Source organism: Chiloscyllium punctatum, chromosome 9 (assembly GCF_047496795.1).
Source record: "Chiloscyllium punctatum isolate Juve2018m chromosome 9, sChiPun1.3, whole genome shotgun sequence".
In the NCBI taxonomy this organism is placed as follows: domain Eukaryota; kingdom Metazoa; phylum Chordata; class Chondrichthyes; order Orectolobiformes; family Hemiscylliidae; genus Chiloscyllium; species Chiloscyllium punctatum.
Window position 1 is genome coordinate 97,013,882 of NC_092747.1, and position 22,284 is coordinate 97,036,165.

Below are 22,284 nucleotides of genomic sequence, written 5' to 3' on the forward strand. Positions count from 1 at the left end.
GAGGTTGAGCAATTCATCAACTTCACCAACACATTTCACCCTGACCTTAAATTTACCTGGACCATCTCTGACACCACCCTCCCCTTCCTGGACCTCTCTATCTCCATTAATGATGACCGACTTGACACTGACATTTTTTACAAACCCACCGACTCCCACAGCTACCTGGATTACACCTCTTCCCACCCTACCTCTTGCAAAAATGCCATCCCGTATTCCCAATTCCTCCGCCTCTGCCGATCTGCTCCCAGGAGGACCAGTTCCACCACAGAACACACCAGATGGCCTCCTTCTTTAGAGACCGCAATTTCCCTTCCCACATGGTTAAAGATGCCCTCCAACGCATCTCGTCTACATCCCGCACCTCCGCCCTCAGACCCCACCCCTCTAACCGTAACAAGGACAGAACGCCCCTGGTGCTCACCTTCCACCCTACCAAACTTCGCATAAACCGAATCATCCGCCGACATTTCCGCCACGTCCAAACAGACCCCACTACCAGGGATATATTTTCCTCCCCACCCCTTTCCGCCTTCCGTAAAGACCGTTCCTTCCGCGACTACCTGGTCAGGTCCTCGCCCCCAAACAAGCCACCCTCCAATCCTGGCACTTTACCCTGCCACCGCAGGACCTGTAAAACCTGCACCCACACCTCCTCCCTCACCTCTATCCAAGGCCCTAAAGGAGCCTTCCACATCCATCAAAGTTTTACTTGCACATCCACTAATATCATTTATTCTATCCGTTGCTCCCAATGCGGTCTCCTCTACATTGGGGAGACTGGGCACCTCCTAGCAGAGCGCTTTAGGGAACATCTCCGGGACAACCACACCGCCCCGTGGCCCAACATTTCAACTCCCCCTCCCACTCTGCTGAGGACATGGAGGTCCTGGGCCTCCTTCACCGCCGCTCCCTCACCACCAGACGCCTGGAGGAAGAACACCTCATCTTCTGCCTCGGAACACTTCAACCCCAGGGCATCAATGTGGACTTCAACAGTTTCCTCATTTCCCCTTCCCCCACCTCACCCTAGTTCTAAACTTCCAGCTCAGTAACTGTCCCCATGACTTGTCCGGACTTGTCCTACCTGCCTATCTTCTTTTCCACCGATCCACTCCACCCTCTCCTCCTTGACCTCTTACCTTTATCCCCTCCCCCACTCACCCATTGTACTCTATGCTACTTTCTCCCCACCCCCACCCTCCTCTAGCTTATCTCTCCACGCTTCAGGCTCACTGCCTTTAATCCTGATGAAGGGCTTTTGCCCGAAATGTCGATTTCGAAGCTACTTGGATGCTGCCTGAACTGCTGTGCTCTTTCAGCACCACTAATCCAGAAACTAGTTCTGAGTTCCCTGCCGCTGAATCTTGCCTCATATGGTGGATTTAATGTTTACAAGGAGCTCATCTGAAAGATAGCAAGGACAACACTCATTGAGTGTGACACTAATATAGACAGCAATAACTCAAGTCAGGATAGTGAGTAACCTCATGATTTGGAGATGCTGGTGTTGGACTGGGGTGTACAAAGTTAAAAATCACACAACACCAGGATATAGTCCAACAGGTTTAATTGGGAGCACACTAGCTTTCAGAGCGCCGCTCCTTCATCAAGTGATTGTCACCTGGTGAAGGAGCGTCGCTCCGAAAGCTAGTGTGCTTCCAGTTAAACCTGTTGGACTATACCCTGGTGTTGTGTGATTTTTAACTTTCTCCTGACTTAGAATGCGATCACTATTCCTTCACGTCAAAATCCGGAATTCCCTCACTCAATGGCATTGTTTGTCTAGCTGCAGCACATGGACGGCAGCAGTTCAAGAAGATAGCTCACCTTCTCAAGGGCCACTAGTGATAGGAAATAAATGATGGCTAGGCTAACGATACACGCATCTCCTGGATGAATAATATTTGTTTTTAAATGTTAAACAAGGTCTGTTTAACTCAGTTTTCGACTCAGTTTCGTTCTTCCAGTGAGAGTTGCCCGCATCGCGTCCTCTCAACTGAGATTGCATTTCGAACACAATCGAAGTTTATGACCAGTTGTCGCGCCAGTGATTGGTAAATACGGAATGTAAAATTCACCCCTGGTATAAATCCCACGGCAACTCTGCCTGAACTAAAGGGCTTCAGTCTCACGACGCGGTCCGTATGTAAGGGGGTTTCTGATATTTGCAGTTTCAGTCAAGGAGCACAGAACTGTTTCCTCCCCGCCCCCCTCCCCCGTTTACAATTCCCGACTTGATGTCCTCCTGCTGGACTGGAAAAATGAACAATCTTCTCCGTCAACCCTGACCTGTGTAAGAAAGCTCCGCTCATCACCAGGGGGAGAAAAAGCCCCCGCTGAAATTGCATGCACTTTGCCTTCTGCAATGATGATGTGCTGGCGACTTATTTGCTGTTCACGTTTGCTACACAATAATGAGGATTTTGACTTCTTGTTTCAATTGCATATATCGATTTAAAGTGGTCTGCACAAGTGCGGTTGCAATCGAGTTTCGACATTCCACTTTCAAACTCAGCTGCTACGACCTATGGGAGCAGCAGGCAATTCTCAACATGATCTGGGTTTGGCAAAGAGGGGCAGTTTCCTCTCCACTGCCGCCTGGTGGCTGAGAGTTACTGTACGTATTCGAACAGTATAAACTCAAATGACATGAAGTGAGGTTGGATTCAAGTTCTGCTTTCATATTTTAACCTCAGAGCACCTGCAGTGATAATCCACGGGTAAGACAATTTGTACTGGGAAATCTAAAATCTTGGGAAATCTAAATTGAAATCAACCCCATAAATAGAGGGGGTTGTGTACTCGGAAAAGGAATACAATATTTCGATTTTCGTCCAGGCCTCGCTTTTATTTGTGTCACTTAAGGTTGAACTTTGTGACACCAAACACTGGTGACTGTTAGTATTAACTAAGAAATCCTACTGCAGGTCGCTCCGTTATCTTATCACTGTCGAAAACGAGCAGATCAATACGGCGTATAACTTTTTAAAAAGAACAAATTAATTAGTCCTAATGAATTAGCGCTTCATTTACTTAAACGTGGCGCAGTCCATGAATTAAAATTGCATGCAGTGATTCAAGCTTTGGTAAAAGGCAAATGATTTCGTTGGAAATTTCTAATAAATCAAGGCCATTCCACTTCACAAGACAGCGGTTCTCAGAACGCTCTGAACTTGAAGTCGGGGGGGGTGATGGTGGCTCCGATTTCAAAGCACGCCATTTGTGCAGGTTCCCCTGCTTTGTAAGCGGTAATTAGATAACAATAGGCATAGCAGGGTGTCCCATATAATCAGAACACCGGCGTCCACAGCCCAACCAGGCGTGCTCTCATCTCTCCCCAGAAGGGGTTCACCAGCAAGCACCCTGGGATGAAAACCACAATTAAGGCTTTCAATATTTAATATTACAACGTTTTTCACTTTGGAGAAAATCGCAATTATGCCGGTCTCATAGACAGGGAGCTAGTCTTCACTGATCCGAAGGCATAACTTATATGACTGCTTCTGTGTAATTAAAGCCACCATCTCATTGTTGGTTGTATTTTGTTTTTGTTTACTAACATTTCAGCATTTGTAGGGAGTGCATAACAAATCATACAATTCACCCTGTTTCATAGGCACGTCAATCACAGGACATGTAGCTCTACAAAGTAAGTAGTCACTTCCAGCCTAGATGTTTTGCGGTGAATTGATATTTATGTACTGAATATACATATCCGTCTTTAAAGTCGGGCTCTGAGATTTAAATGTTGAGACAAATTGAAGCCCACATTGGTTGGCCTTTGACCCCTGTCGCTGTGTTGTATTGGCCTGTTCATCGCTGATTCAGTAGTCGAGCGACCAATGCGAAAACAGACAGTAATTGGTTGGTTTCCGAGTTTGTGGAAACTGACCTGAAATTAATGATTGTGTGTAGAAAATATAGCTGGTACGTTCAAACGATTTTGCGTAAATCCTATATTAAATCGGCCGTATCTAACCGCGGGAAGGCTTCATTTTGCTTAAATTAAATATCATGAATTAATTTACCGCCTTTTAGAAAATGTTAATGTATTTTCACTGTACTCTTGTTATAACATAGTCATAGAGTCATAGAGATATAGGCATAGGTGTTTTAATGTCGTATACTACACTTAAACTAGTACAATAATGTACATGATCCAACTCATACACATTAGGGTCCTTCATACACAAAAATAGGAAAGCCACTGTATTTTATGAGTCAATATTGTTTTAAGATGCTTGTGACCAAGTAGAATTGCTGCATGTGCGCAGGATAGCGATATAGTGATCTATGCCTGTGTTATATGGACTGCAATACCTTAGCATTCAATGCATATCACGCCTATTTACAATTTCGCTGGACCGTTGCCATTCAAACAAATCATAGCCGGCTATTTGTGGAAAATCTCTGCTAAGAATTGGTCAGAAGGATTTCTGCCTCGTTACAAAGAAAAAGAACAGTTCAAAATAATATCGAAACACAGAGCGAAATCACACATTCCTCCACATAATACTCACGGGAAGCGTCATCCGCTGGATGTTTTAACAACAGTTGAAATCTGCCCTCGATTTTAATGCGCGTTTTGGTGGAAAGAAATCTCTGGGATTAAAACAGGATGTTATTAGTCTAAGAATCTTGATGATTTCATTAGGCAACTCAAAAAGATATCTGTCCCTCTATGCCACCAACCACCTCAATCGGGAAGCAAATAAATTCATTTCCTGTCTACAACGCTTTTAAAATTGAAAACATTGATTGTGTTTTCAGGAATGTTAGAGCAATGTGGGGATAGATTAGTCGGTTATTTTATCACTTGAATGGTTTTCTGCATATAGACAGATGGTTTTGAATCTGTGAGCCACACTAGGTATCATTTTTCAAAGATGGGCTAGCCTGACGACTATTCGGGCTGAGGATAGTATTTATTGAACGAAGTACAGAAATGTCACATTTGGTGTTAAGGGAAGACAAGAACCAACATAAAGAGGAATCTTACCAGCAAAAATAATACGTTGTGTGTTAGGTGATTGTATACCTCCGTTCTTATAAGATACTATTGCAAGTATATGTGTATAGCCCATTTGAAAGGATCCAAAATCCCTGGGGCAATTCACAGGAGCATTATAAAAGAAAATGTGACCGCATATATTGAGGTAAGACAGCAGATGGGCAAAATCTTGGTCGAACATGTAGTTCTTACAGAGTGTTCTGAAGGAGCAATGAGAGGTCTAGAACTGCAGAGCGTATCTTCCTGAGTTTGGAAATTAAATTATTGAAGGCCGATTAACGGTAGAACGATTAAAATAAGGGATGCTTGAGAACTATATGCGCATACAGACTTGCCTATTGACCATCTGTCACCCTTCAAAGAGCCATTATTTGTCGTAGATGACAAGGAAGATGACAAAATATAAATATCATTTTTTAAAACTGTAAGTCTGAAATTGCAGCAATTACCATTGTCTTATAAATAAGGTATCCGTGTATAACCAGCTAGTCACAGTGGGCTGCCACTTTAGAGCATTAACTTTGTAAGGACAGGCAAAGTTAGAAATCACAAGAAAGACCCAGCTCTCAGCCTAGACTGATAAACACAAGAGCATCTAGTGTGCAGTACAAGATAATCAGCGCAGCTGAGTGTACACTGTTGACTGCCAACCGTGGTCTATTTAAGGGGAAGGTTGTTGTCCATAAGAAAACTCGTACACCATAGTCATCATATTCTTCACCGAAAAAAGCTTAAGTGAAAGCAAACATACTGCGGCTGCTGGAAAGCTACAGTAAAGGCAGAACCAACAGGTCTGATAACGTCCGTGGGGAGAGAAACAGAGTTAACTTCCCAGTCGAGAAAGATTATTTCTTATCTTCAAGGAAAAGTCATATTCGTTTCGAAACGTCAACTTTCTTTTTTCTCTCTCCACAGGGGCTGCCAGAACTGTCGTGTACTTCCTGAACAAAACGTCTTTCTCCTACCTGCTTTAAATAGACAAACTCATTTGGTTTTTCACTTTTCATGTTTAATTATTCAGATAAATCAACAACATTTGAAGAACACATTTGCTGTAATAAAACCTACCTCAAGGTAGTTTACGTGAACGTTGTCAAAACGTCGTTAGACAAGTGTCAATAAATCAATCTTTGCCTATGAGATGGGCGATATTCGCGTTATTGTTTTTACCGTACAGAGTTCAGGCTAAAGCTGTCTATATTGATGGCTAAGAAATATGTCTTTTCCTCCTTTATCAAGTATGCCCCTAATAACAATCTACTTAAGCAAAACCTTTCGGTGAAGCATTTGGAAATTCAGGACTTTTAAATCGGACTCCACTTCCAAATGAAAACAGAAATGCACTGTTTTATTTTATGTACAATATTAATGTTCACTTGAGTATGGATAGGAGATTATATTCTCTGCAGTCATCCAGAACCTTTCGATGAGTACAAGGACGGACACAAAATTTTTCCCACCTTTTGCCAGTTTTAAGTTCAAAGCTGAAGGTTGGTCAATAAATATGAAGTAATGACGCCCGAAGAAATCTGGACTGCATGTTTTACATCGCACTCTCTAAGGTCGAATGAGGGAGTCGTGAACTATCGCCAGGTTATGTTATTCTCAACTCGTGTTTTTTTCACCTGAACAAATATATGCCACTGACGCAGATGCCTATTCGAAGTCATGGGCTGAGATGTTTTGTCTGGGAACTCAGTGCGCAGACGTCTAACTTAGGTATAGGCCTCTGTTGGGAAACCTGTTGCAATCATTTTAAATGCTGAAGAGCTGTTGCTGGATACGTTTAATAATTTACTTGCGAACTTCGTGTGTTTTTTTTGAAAAACCTCATTTCCGGCGTAGAAATATAGGAAAACTACGAACGAGGAAAGACCACTCGTCCATCAAGTCTGTCTTATGCTGCCCTAGTTAACTCAAGACAGATCAGAACGCTGTAACGTGCCTTCCCACACAATCTCCCGGGAGTGATACACACCGGTGAGAGTGCGAGATCCCACCATGACCCCGACTTCTTTGACATAACAAGGTAGAGATTTTTTCTAAATGCTCATTTGTTTTGTTCCAATTTTCCTGCTTTATTTATTGGGAGCGATAACAGTGTCTGCAGTTGCACGATTTTGGTTGTATACAGAGGAAAATAGCAAATGAAAATGCGAAGAAGAGCAAGACCTAATCCATTGATTTTGGAAATGCATACATAATTGGATGTTTCCTTCTGATGGCTACATGTTGATTGCATGCTTTCCATTTTTTTCTCTTTTGTAACCTGTTGCTCTTCAGTGAAATCTGATCCAAGCTGATGCATATTTTGCAGATTAGGTGCAATAGCATTGTACCACTGACAGAAGAAGGCTAAATACACTCTCTAGACCCGCTATTTACATTTCTGTAACTGGCATGGCATTAACAACAGAAACTAAACACGTTTTTGGCTGTTGTGGGAAGGTGGCTTAAGGAAAACTTTTTTTTCGTCGTAGATGCAAAAACTTGGATGCCAAATTAGTTCGAAACTGAATTCATCTGTCAGGATTTATGTTAAGCACTTAATAGTTGACTAACTATTCGCAGTCAACAGATGTGAATACCTTGCACGGTCTTACGATAAACGTCTAGAACACAGACTCCGATATCTGAATCGCTTTTAATTATGTCACATGGAAATTATCCCTGTGTTAGAACTGTCCAACCACAGTGATAAATGGCGACTTCTAGAAACGCGATAACTTGGTAATGTTTAATTAATTGGCACTACTAAACCGCTCGCAACTATTGAGATAAGCAGTCCGGCGGATTTTTTTTAACACGTGGTTTCTCGATTTTAGAATTTAAATGAAACTTTTTGGTTGTATTTTCCATTAACTGTAAAATAACGTGCTCACCACAGAATTGAACCTATTACAAAGGACATTTTCGAATACAGATAAATCAGATTACAATTGCACATAATTGAAAATAGGGCGCGATGCTAAATCGTTTAGAGTAAGACTGCTCTCCTCTGTATACAATGTTTTTTGCTGCTTCGCTATAAAATATAAATACATTCAGTTTTCAGATTAGACTGGACTTAATGTTCACAAACCACAGAATAGCCTATTTTATCACATCCGACCCCATTCAGAAGGTCAGTCAAAAGTATTAAGGCAATATAGGCAGTTAAATATAGGGCTGAAAATGTGTTGCTGGAAAAGCGCAGCAGGTCAGGCAGCATCCAAGGAACAGGAGAATCGACGTTTCGGGCATCAGCCCTTCTTCAATCCTGAAGAAGGGCTGATGCCCGAAACGTCGATTCTCCTGCTCCTTGGATGCTGCCTGACCTGCTGCGCTTTTCCAGCAACACATTTTCAGCTCTGATCTCCAGCATCTGCAGTCCTCACTTTCTCCAGTTAAATAAAGGGGATTGTTTTATAAAAATCTACCAATTTGAGATCTACATAGGACGGCAAATACAACTTTTGTGATAAACGATTCAATCCCAACCTCTATTCTTGGAAACTGAATTCTACGGAATCATATTTACTGTTATAACTGTTGTGAACATATATTACATGTGACCGTTTACTGTGGAATGGCACACGGCCACACATCATAAGTTCTATTCAAATTAAACAGTTAAAAGTTTAGATTTCTACAGGATTAGAAAAAAACATCAGTCTCTTTTGTTTGCTGTGCAGCACTGAATAATAGTAAGGGTGGTATAAAAATAAGCCTTGCGTTTAGGTAGCGCTTTTTGACCATTTTACTGCATTGTCTGTAGCGTGGTTAACGTTGTAATTCAAGAAATTGGGTCGTGCAAGTTATTTTGTTTGCTGCATACGATGTGGAAAAACGCATAGTATATTAAACACTTCTAAGTAACCAAATAACCAATTCAGATCAGTTTGTAAATAGCCTTGTTAATTTTATAAAATGTTGCCGTTCATTCGTTGTTTCCATTCATGATTCCCTGTGTAAAAGTTTCCAGGTAAAATGCAGAATGATCGTACGAGTTGAATAATGTTCTCGAGGGTTGGAATTTCTAGACTGACATAGCTTCCAGTGGGGGTTAACGAAGATGAAGCTCAGTGAAGCTGCCTCTCCAAAAAGTACACGAAAAACATATATAATTACTTCTACACCATCAACTCCAATCGTATCCTTAAAATGATGAGGTGTTGCGATAGGAATACATTCCTACACTTGGATGTGAGAAGTGCGCGTGCGCATTCCGCTTGCTCCCCCACCCACTCCCCGGCGGTAATGTTTGTTTAATGGGCCTTGGAACATTTTTTTAAATGCTGGCAGAAGGCAGAACGCGCGAAGAGAGCCCGGTGTCTGCTCGATTCCCTTCCTGGAGGCGCCGTCGCTTTACTGCAATCGTGGGAGAGATGGAGGGGGGAGGGAGGGGTGGACAGAGCTGATCAATAATTGGATGGGCTGCGTCCTGGATGTGTTAAAACCTGTTGAGCTGATTCGAACAGGAGCTGTCATTACTCGCAAACGCATTTTTGTTTTGTCACGCGGAGGGCGCAAGGAGCTTCAGAGCATCTGCTCGGATTGCTCAGTAACAGCGGGAATCGCACAGTCTTCGGTCTACTTTTCAGATGCATCTGGGCAAGGCTCGGGAAGGTTTAGCGCTGTCAAGAGATTCAAAAGCCTCGATCGTGGACGCCGCGCCACCGTCTGCCCTCTGCAATGTTTGCAATCGCTTCCCGTGACTGGAATGGTTATTTCCCACGTGCTCCTGAACGGCTGGAACGGGAGGGAGGTTGTATTGTGGGAGCTGTAGTCTCCTTTCGCCTTCCCTCTGACTTTGCAGCCTCGTGGGGGTCCGGGGGAGGACAGGGGTGGGGACTGGGCGTTTGTCAATCAACAATGAAGGGTGGGCGAGCGCGCCTGCGCGAATCCCTCCACGGGCCGGTCCAATGGGCTGCGGCCTCCGGCGCTGGTCTCCCGGGCAACCGCTTGGCCGCACGCGCTGGCGCGGGAGGGACGCCCAGATCTCGCGCGAGCGCAGAGAGGGGGCTGGGCCGAGAGTGGGCAGCAGGTGTAAGCGGAGCCTGTGTGTGTCCCAGGCAGCAATAGGGAGGCAGCACTCACTGAGAGAGAGACATACATACACACACACACACACATACACACATAGAGCAGGAGTGTGCAACTGGCCTGCAGTTCAACACAGAGCTACTTATATCTCTACATGTTTGCAAGGAGAAGACGAAAAAAAATACGAATGCACACATATATGTAATATGTGCCCACAACTTTTGCGTTCTCTTTAAACACAGTTCCAGCCTCACTTCCTCTCCTCTTTCTAGCATCCCTATGTACAGTGTTCAAAATGATGTCCATGAACAGCAAACAGCCAGCCTTCGGGATGCATCACACCCTACCTGAGCACAAGTACACTTCTCTGCACTCCAGCTCGGAAGCAATAAGGAGAGCCTGTCTACCAGCTCCGCCGGTACGTACCTTTATCTCTCTCTCTCTCCCCCACCTCTCTCTGTTGTCAATATGGACTAAGTTGTGGCTGCAAGGCAACCGTCTGGCAAAATACCGCTTAAATGTTCTTTATCTGCTCGCTCAAGTCCGTCCATGCCTTTTGCAGGATTGCAACTCGTTTCTCAGCGTTCGTGTTGTAGGTTTAAATGTTTGTGAAGTGTTAAAAGTGACTATTCCCTGTTGAGAATTAGCTGTTGATCATGTTTATTTCTTTCTCCCTCTACCCGCCTCTCTCTCTCTGTTTGTGACAGCAACTGCAGAGCAACCTCTTCGCCAGCTTAGATGAGACCCTGCTCGCCCGCGCCGAGGCTCTGGCGGCCGTGGATATCGCCGTGTCCCAGGGCAAGAGCCACCCGTTCAAGCCGGATGCCACCTACCACACCATGAACACGGTGCCATGCACGTCTACCTCGAGCGTCGCCCTCCCGCACCCGTCCGCCCTGTCCTCGCACCCCCACGCCCACCACCACCACCATCCCCACCAGCCGCACCAGCCGCTCGACCCGGGGGAGCTCATCGACCACCTCAGCTCGTCCTCGCTGACCCTGGCCGGGGCCATGGCAGTGGCCGGAGGAGGGGGAGGAGGAGGAGGAGGAGGGGGGGACGGGGGTGGAGGGGGAGGTGGTGGTGGTGGTGGGGCTGGAGGAGGCGGCGGCGGGGTGGTGTCGACCTCCTCCCACCCCCACGCGGCTCACATGCACGGCCTGGGCCCCCTGAGCCACCACCACCACCATCACCACCACCACCACCACCCTCACCCCCACCAGGCGGCCATGGGCATGGCGCCGCACCCTCACGGCCTGGTGGGCCACGGCGTGGCGGGGTCCGGCCTGCCCTCGGTCAACGACGTGGACGCCGACCCGCGGGAGCTGGAGGCGTTCGCCGAGCGCTTCAAGCAGCGGCGGATCAAGCTGGGGGTGACCCAGGCGGACGTGGGCGCGGCCCTGGCCAACCTGAAGATCCCGGGCGTGGGCTCGCTCAGCCAGAGCACCATCTGCCGCTTCGAGTCGCTGACCCTGTCGCACAACAACATGATCGCGCTGAAGCCCATCCTGCAAGCGTGGCTGGAGGAGGCGGAGGGCGCGCACCGCGACAAGATGAACAAGCCCGACATCTTCAACGGCGGCGAGAAGAAGCGCAAGCGGACGTCCATCGCCGCCCCGGAGAAGCGCTCCCTCGAGGCTTACTTCGCCGTCCAGCCTCGGCCCTCCTCCGAAAAGATCGCGGCGATCGCCGAGAAACTGGATCTGAAAAAGAACGTTGTGCGGGTTTGGTTTTGCAATCAAAGACAGAAGCAGAAAAGAATGAAATTTTCCGCCAACCACTAGCTGCAAGAGAAAAGCGGGATCGCCCCCCCCCCCCACCCCCCACTTTCTTCCTCCACCCCCACCTCCACCTTTTATTCCACCCTCTTCCCCTCACCTCGAACCCCCCGCCGGCAGACTCGATAACAGACAAGTTATTTTTCTCTCTCTCTGGGGGTGACCGAGGATAGTTGTTCCTCCTCACTTGGCTCCCTCCCGGACTTGGTCACAGTACTTTTTTTGTGTGTGTGTGTGAATCTCACTGTGTAATGGAGCGAGCGGAGGTTTGCAGACGAGTTCCTGACGAGATCCAAGCGAAGTCATCGGTCTCTGAGGCATCGTGGTGTTTGTGTTATTTTTTTTCTTTCACATTATTGGTGAAGTATGCAAGTCACAGGTAATTCAGACCGCCCGGTTTCTGTGCTGAAATTTCTAGATTTTTTTTAAGGGGAAACACAGGAACAAAACTGTAAACGTGCCAGACTGGCCTCTCCTGTTATTGGAAACAAAATGCGAAGAAAAGTTGATTGATGTTCAGTCACTTCGGTATAATTTCACTCCAGTGTTCCATTGATGCTGCTGTGCTCCGTTTTCTCGTCCCTTTTTGTCAACAACAACAAAAATCGTTACCTCGACAACTTTTTGTTATTCACCAGCCCATGGAGTCTGTTGCGTTAGGACATTTCGATTCTGACTTTTCAGAAGCCGATTGCTTCAGTTACAAAAAAAAAGCTCAGGCACGATCGTCCATTGATTTGATATGAGTACTTACTACTGGAGAGGGATAACGTTGTGGTACCCCCCACCCCCCCCCACCCCATGTAACATCCTTCCTTCAGTTTATCTGATAGAAGAAGCACAGTCGTGCTTGTGGATATTCTGACTTGATTTGCCGTTTGGGACAGTATTTATGCAGATCGTGGTATATAGCCTCATTATTAATTATTTTGAATTCTTAATAGAAAAAAAAGCAAAATATACAAAAAAAATCGCAATTGACATTTTACAGTGATAATCGTTTCCAAAGGTCTGCATGCTGATCAGATCACGGTTTTGTTTTTTTGTCAAATGTAACGGGCGTTAGCTGTCGGCACTCCGTTTTTTGGTAATTGCACTAAAAGTATGTTGCAGAGTTTAGTATATCGTACTGGATGGAAAACATGTTAGCGTATTAAGGTTTACGATCAAAATTCAAGCGATTCTCGCATCTAAAGCTTGATACAGGACTACCAAAAGTTTGCGCATTAAATACTCACACGAAATTATTGATTCTGTTTTGGGTAGGAATATCTCCTTTAGCAGGCATCTAAAATATGTGCGCAGGAGTAAAATAACTGCATGAGCTGAGGATGGAATACCGAATTTGGCGCCTATGGATTTGATACAAAATTGTTATGTCTGCAGCGCAAACATTCTATGCATTTGGAACTGAAATGAGCACTATAGCGTAGCTTGATAGACCTTGTGGATAGTGTGATTTCACTGTTAACTGCCTGTTTTCACTAGACACAACATTATGACCCTGTTTATAACTGTATATAGGTGTTTATTGTAAATAACTTTTTAATTTGCGCACATGTTTACAAACTGCAACCACGTGTGCATCATACGTAAAAGGAAAAAAAGTTTCACTTTAAGTCGAGCCCTGTCCAATGTATATTTGCCAAGCTTTCTCCTGAATTGTGTTTTTTAAAATTTATTTACTTATTTATTTAATTTATTTCTGTAAGCCAAATACAACAGGGAGATATGTCCTAGCACATTTATTAATAAAAAGGGAAACAACTGTCTGTTTAAGAGTGCTTTTTTTTGTTCTTAGTAAAACTGAGGTTTAAGCAGTTAGAACGTCGCCGTTATCATGAGAAGGCAGTCTATAAGTTCTCTATGCATGCTCTAAACCATGAACACACGCGAAAGCATACACCGGCTGTGTTCACTTCAGAATTTGAACAGTTCGAACTCTTCGTTCTGAGTTTTGAAAGGAACTAATGATTTTAAGAAACAAAACATGCAAAAGGTATTTGCAATTATGCATTTTAAAAAATAAAGAAGTCTCAAAATTCGGACAATGGTGCTTTATATCTCTCACCAGAAGAACTTATAAGTTAAATACATGTTTTCCCCGAGTCCCCTTGCTTTACGCCAAAATGTCATTCAACCTCTCTCGTCAGGCGAGCCGTGAGTTGTGGCATTATGAAGTACGTTTGTGATGCCACCTACTGCACTACTAGAACAGTTTTCATCCTGAGTTTCAGCTAACAGGTTTTGGGTTAACTTTTGGATCCCTCGATCATATTTTCGCGCTTCTAAAAAATGGAAGCGTTGAAAGATCCTTAACAAAAAGGCAACACTTTTAAAAATGCAACTACACCTTTGAATGAATAGGAACATGTGCGGGTGTCTTACTTAAGCTTCATTGATCTCGTTGGTGTTAGTTGGAACAAACGCAAATATGGAATGCGAAGTACCCGAACTGTAAATGTTTTTCAGCTCTGACAATATAATATCGTTGCGACCATTATTCATGAATAAAATTAGATAATTAGTAAGGACATCCATTGTTGTACATTTACACAAAGATCGCATACTGTTCAAAACCCCAGCTGCGGCACAGGTAAGATTTCACATTCATGTCAAGCATTGAAACAAAATCTAGAGACAATCCAAAAATAAAATACGGGCGGAGGGTTAAGTTGATGGCATGTGAGACTTTCTCTCAGTATAACAAAAAAAAGACAACATTTACATTATGTTAAATGAAAAAGGAGCAGTAATACATTTTCATGAAAATTAGCCTTTGAAACTCTAACTGGATTTCAAAATAATACGCTGACACCGGCCCCTATATGTTCTATATAGAATTTTGTTATCAGTGAGAAGTTACATTTTTACTGCTACACTCCATCTTTATTTGGCTATAAGGAAATGTGCAGTGTGTACAAACCCGTATTTAAAATACAGCAAATCCTAGAAAATGACGGGTCACGATCCACAAGGAATAACGTGAGAATTGTGGAAATCGCATGTAACACTTGTTCGGCAATTGGTATCAACTTATATTAAACCATCATAAATGAATAATAGACACTCACTGCCGTGATCCTATTGATTTTTCCTCCTGTCTGATACCCCGGCTAATTTCTCTGCTGCTTCAACAAGATAAACGCACCAGTACTGCAGAGTTACCCAGGCTCATTCCAGAAACCTTGGGGTTTGCCTGAAGAAATCATTTTCGACATTGCTGTTAAAATAATTCTCTGGAATTCGGTTCCGCCGGTTATATGATCACGTGCACGTGTAGTCTGCTATTAAATTACTTTTAATGCGATCATCGCTTCTGAATTCGAATTAGATGACCCGGGTTATTCTCCTTCAATACAAAACATTTTATGATGTATAGAGGCAGTATTGAAGAGTTTGTCATTCGCACAAAGCAGGTCTGTTGGTCTTATGAAAAGAAAGGATTGGATATCATAATTATCCTTAAATAAAATTGCAAGTAATTTTTTTTCATTATGCAAGTTACGGATTGTTATTAATTTTATTACTGTAAATTGTGGAAGTATGCAACACGTTAGAACTTGCCACTATTTGATAATCTAAGACATTAATTTCATTTTTTTGTAATGCACAGCAAAGTAGCAGCCCAAATCAGTCTGACACAGCAACTACTGTCTGCAGCACGAACATGCTCCCTTATCGTAATTATTGCCTTTTGCACTGTCAGATCTGAGAGGATTCTCACAAATGTAATTACGAATGCTTTGTAAATAATTCATGTTAAGAGATTCAACAAATTAATAAAGCGAAGGATGACAAGAGGCTAATTAAAACTTTGGTAATTGTTGTCACGACAGCTTTGTTGTATGCCACGCTGCAAAACCCTCTTTGAAAGAAAAATCTGCTTTGATAAGAAAAAATGTCCCAGTAGGCTTTTAAACACTTTGAACTTTATTTAATATACATTTATTTTTTAACTGCATTTAACAAACGATTTACTCCATTTCGCTCCTTCCTGTATGACTTTTATTCTTGAATTGTTTTGACGCCAGGAATCACGGAAATACAGAAACTGCACAAATGAAGCGGTTACTTTATCTACTTTCCGCCCATCCAGTATGAAACTTCCTCGCCAAAAAAAAATAACAATTCAGCGAGACAACCAAACATCACGCGCGGCGCACAGAGCAAATGTAAGAATTTAAAAACAGTTGTTCAACTCTGGCTATCGCTTGGAAGTAAATAGAAATCGAAATACATCAGTTTTTTTTTAAAGTGGCTGGCACGTTCTTTGTTTAGGAAATTTGGTCAATGACACCCAGCTCAAAATGTTCGACCATTTCTTGCAGCAATAAACCTCATGCAATTGTTGATTTTCAAACAAAAAGACTCGGGTTTTATTGTGATGATAAATGTGTTGCCAGTTTTTGACGGCGATTGAACAAAGAAAAAAAAGCAAATGTCCGTCTATTGTATGAATAATAATGTTAAATGTATATTGCCACGTAAATTTGCAGTATCCATTTGATGACCATTCAAATTCCGAAGCGGCACTGCAACCAACGACAATGCAAAAGCGACACTAGATGGCAGTGTCAGAGGTCAAGGTGGCGAGGACCACCTACAGCCGCACCAAGAATAGTGCAGGACCTGTCGATACCTTTGAAACTTCAACCAGAATGGCAGGGCACGTTCAGACACCCCCTCCCCCCACCCCACCCCCCCCACTCATTATTTCGAAGCCTTCCCGAATTGTTCTTTCCCAAAGCCTTGTTTTGACCTGGTCTGTTGACCTAATCATATGTCTTCATAAGCCGAATGAACCACACTGAACACAAGGTCTCATCATTTCTACTGCTTGCTCAGTCTATGGGAAACTCATTTACACAGGGAATTCTCAGGCAGTCATGTACTGGCAATAAACATTTAATGAAGCTTGAGACCTACGTGGCCCGGACTGTGTCAGAATAATTTAATTGGAACATTAGCATGGATTCTTCCACATGAAACCGGTGATCTCAGATTATGGGAGTTTAAAGGGTGAAAACATACCAAATAAAAATTCCAGCAACGTCTATATTTTATCGGAACTGACCAGTTCAGTTCCGAACAGCAGTCATATCGGACTCGGAAAGTTAACTCCGTTTCTCTCTCCACAAATGGTGCCAGATCTGCCGCAGCATTTCTGTTTTTATTTCGGACTTCCAGCATCCGCCGTATTTTAGTTTGATTTCTTCTTGGTCACTGCAGCCAAATTGTTGGAATTCTTATTTTAAAATTTCATGAATATTGATATCCCAACTGCTCATTTTTCAATAAATGGATTCAGCCTGCGTAGATATTATGCGCGTTTAAAAATGTTAAATGCAGTTAAATGCAACATTAATCGCCTTTGCTGATATAAAAGCAGTATTTTCAAGCAACCACCTGATTTTTTTTTTCAGTGCGTTGAGGAAAAAAAAAGGGGTATAGCTGCAGTCATTGCCCAGAAAAAACTATTTATTTCTATTGCCTGCCAAGACAGAGACATTTTAATGGGGTAAGGATTATTTACTTTATCTTAAATATCTATTATAGACCCAGCTGCAAGGCTTGTTTCGTTACCTTCACCCTATTTGGGCACATTATGACCGTAAGATTTTTGACACAATACAGTAATTCAAACGGTTTCAATAAAAAGGCAGTTTCATCAAATTTATATCGGCTACAGAAACGCGGTATACAGATAGCAATATGTAATGAATATAAACGATGTTTAACGGGGTCAAATGTTTATGGGAATATAACAGGCAGCACCGCATGTAAGTTCGCAACTCGAGTTGCATAACATGCCTTTCCAAACACCCTCTACGTTTCATTCTGCTGTAAAATCGTGTGATGGTTCACCAGCCAACTCTTACCACCAGAGAGCAAAACAAAAGCCCGAAAACCAACAAAGTAACTAAACGACTTATGAAATCGAAAAATGTCTATCTTCTGCAGATTATGACAATTTCATCCTTTGAGACTGCCCCTTCTACGTTTACTTTTACCTGCAGCCGATGGATAGCGACAGTCTCTGATAATAGCCTAGATAAAAGTTTGCAAAAACTTTTATCAGCCACTGGAAAATCCAATTGAATTCGGTGTTCCGCGCGACTGCTCATACCTTACACGGGATCATGCTATTGTCAGGAAATTACACAGTTCAACAGTGGCTAAGATACTTTTTTTTCAACGATCCTGTAAAAACGTTACTTCGCCAAGCTACAGTTTTAAGGGGAAAACAATTACATAGCCTCCATTATTTCAAACTATCTGCGCGGTCAAAATGTAATGACAATGATAATGGTACGAACTTATTTCATTTTCTTGGTCAATAACAAAGCTCGCTAAATTATAATAGCGGTATACGGTCCTCTTCTAAACTCGACATGATAAGCATTTTGGTGAATGGAGAACTTACAGTAAGGTACAACTTGAGTTGGACAGAAAACGGTTGTCTGAATCCAGTTCTTACTTAGATCTCATGACCAGTAAATTGCTGCTTAGCAAATTACATAAAGGCGCATAACTTACCAAATAGCTTTATTTTGGAACATTATTGATAAATATTCTGTAATACAGTCTTTAGCGACTTTGCAAGGACCAGCGTTGTTAGAGGGGCGAGTAGATTTGTTTGTGCTGCAAAACCGAGACTATCCTTCAGATCGTGTTTGCTGATGATACACTGAAAATTTAATTTTAAGGAAGAACCGAATAACGTCTTTTTAAGGGTGTCGATTCGCGACAGCCAATTTTCGCAATTTCTGCTTTGTTTTGTTAGGTTGTATTGCAATTTGCGACACCAAAAGTCTTCGCTTAGTTTTAAGTTGATCGGGGTGAACATTACGCTTTTTCTTTGTAGAAACTAACATCACTGGATGTCAAAGACGCTGCTATGATACCAGTAAAGCACACGTAACAAACAGCGGGCGAGTGCAATCTAACATGCCAAAACAATTGCTTCGACTAGTTGTTTAAACGTCTTTAAAGACCATGCTAGATAAGTGCAACATTGCAGTCGTTCTGCAGTAACATCTCGAAATGTGGTTGCAGTGTAGTCAGATGCTTATTGACATGCTCGGTTCTTCTTAGATAAATGCACCATAAAATTCCATACTACATAAATTTGTGGAAAACATCAAGAAAACAAGCGTTTTGTAGCAGTGCCTCATTTGAAGTTTAAAATTCTACAAGGGGAGCTTGCGATAGCAGTTCCACTCATCTCTTTGAACCTCTATTTTAAAGTGATTTTTTTTATATAAAAGGCATGAGAGCTGGGATCCCTTTAAGTATAAGTCTGTCATTGGCAGTAATGCATTATTGAAAGCCTATCAAACAGCTCTGTGCTCTGACTTTACGAGGCGTACAGAAGATGAAGTCTGACTGTCTGACGGCACAAAAGCCTCTAATATGTTAATCGCCGTAGGGGATGCCTTAGGTACCATTTCAAGCTGCTTCGCACACCATATGTCGGGCCGTTTGCCACATGTATCTATTAATCAAAAGGAAACACGCCAGAACACCAGCCACCCCACCTTTTCTAACCGTGCCAGCACCTCCCAAAACGATCACAGTATCTCAAGGAAAAGTCTGACCTTTTCAAAGAAAATAGAATACCCCTTCTAAGATGACCAGTGACCTTTAGCCTCCCTGTCTCCCGCCCAAATCAAGGTGTGTGACCAACTCAATACTTTCGATTTTCATTTGCACATGGAATTGATCACAAAAGCCCGAAGCTACAATTTTAATAGGATGTTAGTTTCCTTAAGTATTGAATGTTCCTCTCTGCAGTAAATACGAAGTCGTTAGATAATGTTTGGCACTTGACAATAACATAGAACATAAATAATGGGCATTTAGTAATTCAATTATCTGTATTCTTACACAGATTACATATAAGGAGATATTGTTGTGTCGTCTATTTGGCAAAGTGCTGAATATTGTGAAACACTGTCGAAAAGAGTGGAATTATTTGTTACGAAATTGTAAAGAGCAAATCGGAAGCATTTCTCGAATTCAGACACTCATTTTAAAGACAGATTCTGAATCACGATAATATGTTTACTGCGTCATTGGACGAATGTATAGCTGCACCCAAGAGAAACTGAAATACGATTTTGTAAAGTTCCCCTGGGAGTAACGTCTGGTCAACGTGACCAAACCGACAGAGAAATTCAGCGTCACTCACGTGTTTCGAAAGATCTGAATTATAAAGCGGTGTTGAAGTTGTTGTTGGGTCGGCCAAGAGTGACCTGGACTTTTATCCGAGTAAAAATTGTCTCATCAAACCCATTTTAACCCTCTCCCAACACAGAGGTCCGCAAAGTTTACAACTAATTATAAAATGAATTCAGGGTAATTTTGCAAATTGCTAAAAGAGACTTATCCAGACCAGTGGTCACGTACGACCCATGCAAATGGCGACAATGATATCGCGGCCAAATGTGAAAACAAAACAGCGCCATCTTTCAGATTGTAAGATGTCCAGCAATATCAATGAAATTATCCTGAAACTTGACGTGGGATTAGTGTGGACAACTTCTGGTATGTCTTACGACAGGCAAATTAGCAAAGGCGGTAATGGGAAAGAACAGGAGCTATTTCCCCGCTGTGTCCCGAATCCTAGAATTATCACATATTTGGTGATTCTTGGCTGAAATGTTAATATAAAGGCCTCTGAAGCGGTTATAAAGTTTATGATTAAAACAAAAAGACTATTGCGCTTCACATGGAGTTTGCGAAACCAATGCAAAGCAACAGCAGATAGAGTCTAACAATACAGTTTCGATTTGTTTCTTTAGTCTATTGGGTCGAGTATGTGAGAAATGCCTTAAAATAAACACACACTCACGCTTCAAGTTCCCCGAGTGGAAAGAACGAGGTGCAAACTGACTGCCAACAAGAGACAGTGCATCCTCGTCTAATTTTCATGCACGCAAGCATGCAGATTTTTTTTTGTTCAGTAAGAAAAAGCCCATATATCTGTCGATTTAGGTTTCTAAGGAATCGTAACTTAATTCCTTTAGGCTATTCATCAGCGCAGTAATTAAACTACCAAATGGATGTAAATAAAGTGAAATTGGTTTCATGACAGATGAGACGAAGAGGCCTTTTGACATCAGCAGGGCAGGACAATAATTATTTCTGCATGAGGCTATATAGAGAACGCCAGCTGGATTTATTAGGTGCTACATATTATTTGCTACCAGCACATCGGACAGGAATGAGCACGATTCAGCTGTCAGTTTTTTTTTGCATTTAGCAATCTGAAAGTACAGATGAAATATTTTCTTGGAAAGATTGTATGGTAACGGGGCCAAACAGGGGAGAAATTTCAGCACCACGGCCAGTGCCACGCCTATCACTGAAAACAAACAGCTCCCAGCCAAAAACGTACTGTGTAGCACAGTTCTTGCAGTCGGATCAGCTGTTCAAAAATGGAGCGTTCGGGGAAAAGGGGCAAACAGAATTTTGCAAATAAAGGTAACAGTGGGTTTCATAGCCACTTGTCTTCAAGTGCTATGCTCCAGTCGAGTTGAGTCAACATTTCATAAAAGAAAAGATGATTTGGTAAATAAACTCACAAATTAAGCCACATGGCAACAACTTGGAGCCAGGCAGACAATTGGATAGTGAGGAGAAAGTGACCTTACTAAAGGATTATCTTAGAAATCTTGATTGTCTAACAACCAATACCACAAGCATTAAAAACAGCATCGAGATTTTTAGTCATTGGATACCTCCAATTAATTAATGGCCTGAAAGTTGTCAAATACTCTTTTGCATACTAAAGCCTCGTATCTGAGACTCTGGTATCAATAGCAACTCTGGGAGGGGTAGCTGCGCGGTTCGGTGGAGGAATTATCAAGCGAAAAGTGTCAGAGCAGATCCCTAGAAATCTGTATTCATTTCAAAATCCTATTTGTTGAGTAATCTCAGCCATCATCACTAAATCTCGGGGCACTGATGTAGTTCGAGTTGTTGTTGACTTAACGTAAAAATTCAATCACTGGGGTTTTTGCATCAGCCGGGCTACTTATTTGTCTAATAAATCCGTCATTTTGTAAGAAAAATATTTGAGCAGCCGTACTTGACCTCTTGGTACCCAGAAGTCACATTTATTCCAGCAGGTTTGCAAATGTAGAATCCAGATGATCATTTATCGCCTGTAGGTGCTTGGAGATATTGTGAAAACGGACTCGAAACAGCTGCCAGGAGCTTGTCTTTTCAGGAGGTCTGACTTGCCCCTGTAGACATTGTACAATCAACAGCAGCCGTAAAGAGTCACACACACAATGCATATAATACAGCTAACACCATAAATATAAGATGTTCAAACACCAGTCTGCATGTGCCCACGCAGTGCATGCTTTAGGGCATACAGCGACATACAGAAAACATGCACAGGCACAAGCTCATAAAACTTGCATAGAAAAAGGTACTAAACATGCAAAGTAATAA

At 42.7% G+C, this 22,284-nt stretch overlaps 1 protein-coding gene and 1 long non-coding RNA gene across 2 annotated transcripts in view; one reads left to right on the plus strand and one right to left on the minus strand.

Moving 5' to 3' along the window:
- LOC140481023 (uncharacterized) overlaps positions 1–22,284 on the minus strand; it is a 358,110-nt gene that overhangs the window by 58,296 nt on the left and 277,530 nt on the right. The gene's annotated exons all lie outside the window — the stretch shown is intronic.
- pou4f1 (POU class 4 homeobox 1) lies at positions 9,372–11,844 on the plus strand. The gene is made up of 3 exons (XM_072577922.1): positions 9,372–9,761; positions 10,312–10,457; positions 10,747–11,844. The coding sequence occupies exons 1-3, from the start codon at positions 9,689–9,691 to the stop codon at positions 11,821–11,823; spliced, it is 1,296 nt and encodes a 431-aa protein (XP_072434023.1). The 5' UTR covers positions 9,372–9,688; the 3' UTR covers positions 11,824–11,844.

What these genes read in the sequence shown, in the direction of transcription:
- pou4f1 (XM_072577922.1), top strand. Translation starts at nt 9,689, where the DNA reads ATGTTTGCAATCGCTTCCCGTGACTGGAATGGTTATTTCCCACGTGCT. An exon ending in ACGGCTGGAACGGGAGGGAG is followed by an intron (nt 9,762 to 10,311) that starts GTTGTATTGTGG and finishes TCCTCTTTCTAG; the next exon opens with CATCCCTATGTACAGTGTTC. An exon ending in CCTGTCTACCAGCTCCGCCG is followed by an intron (nt 10,458 to 10,746) that starts GTACGTACCTTT and finishes TGTTTGTGACAG; the next exon opens with CAACTGCAGAGCAACCTCTT.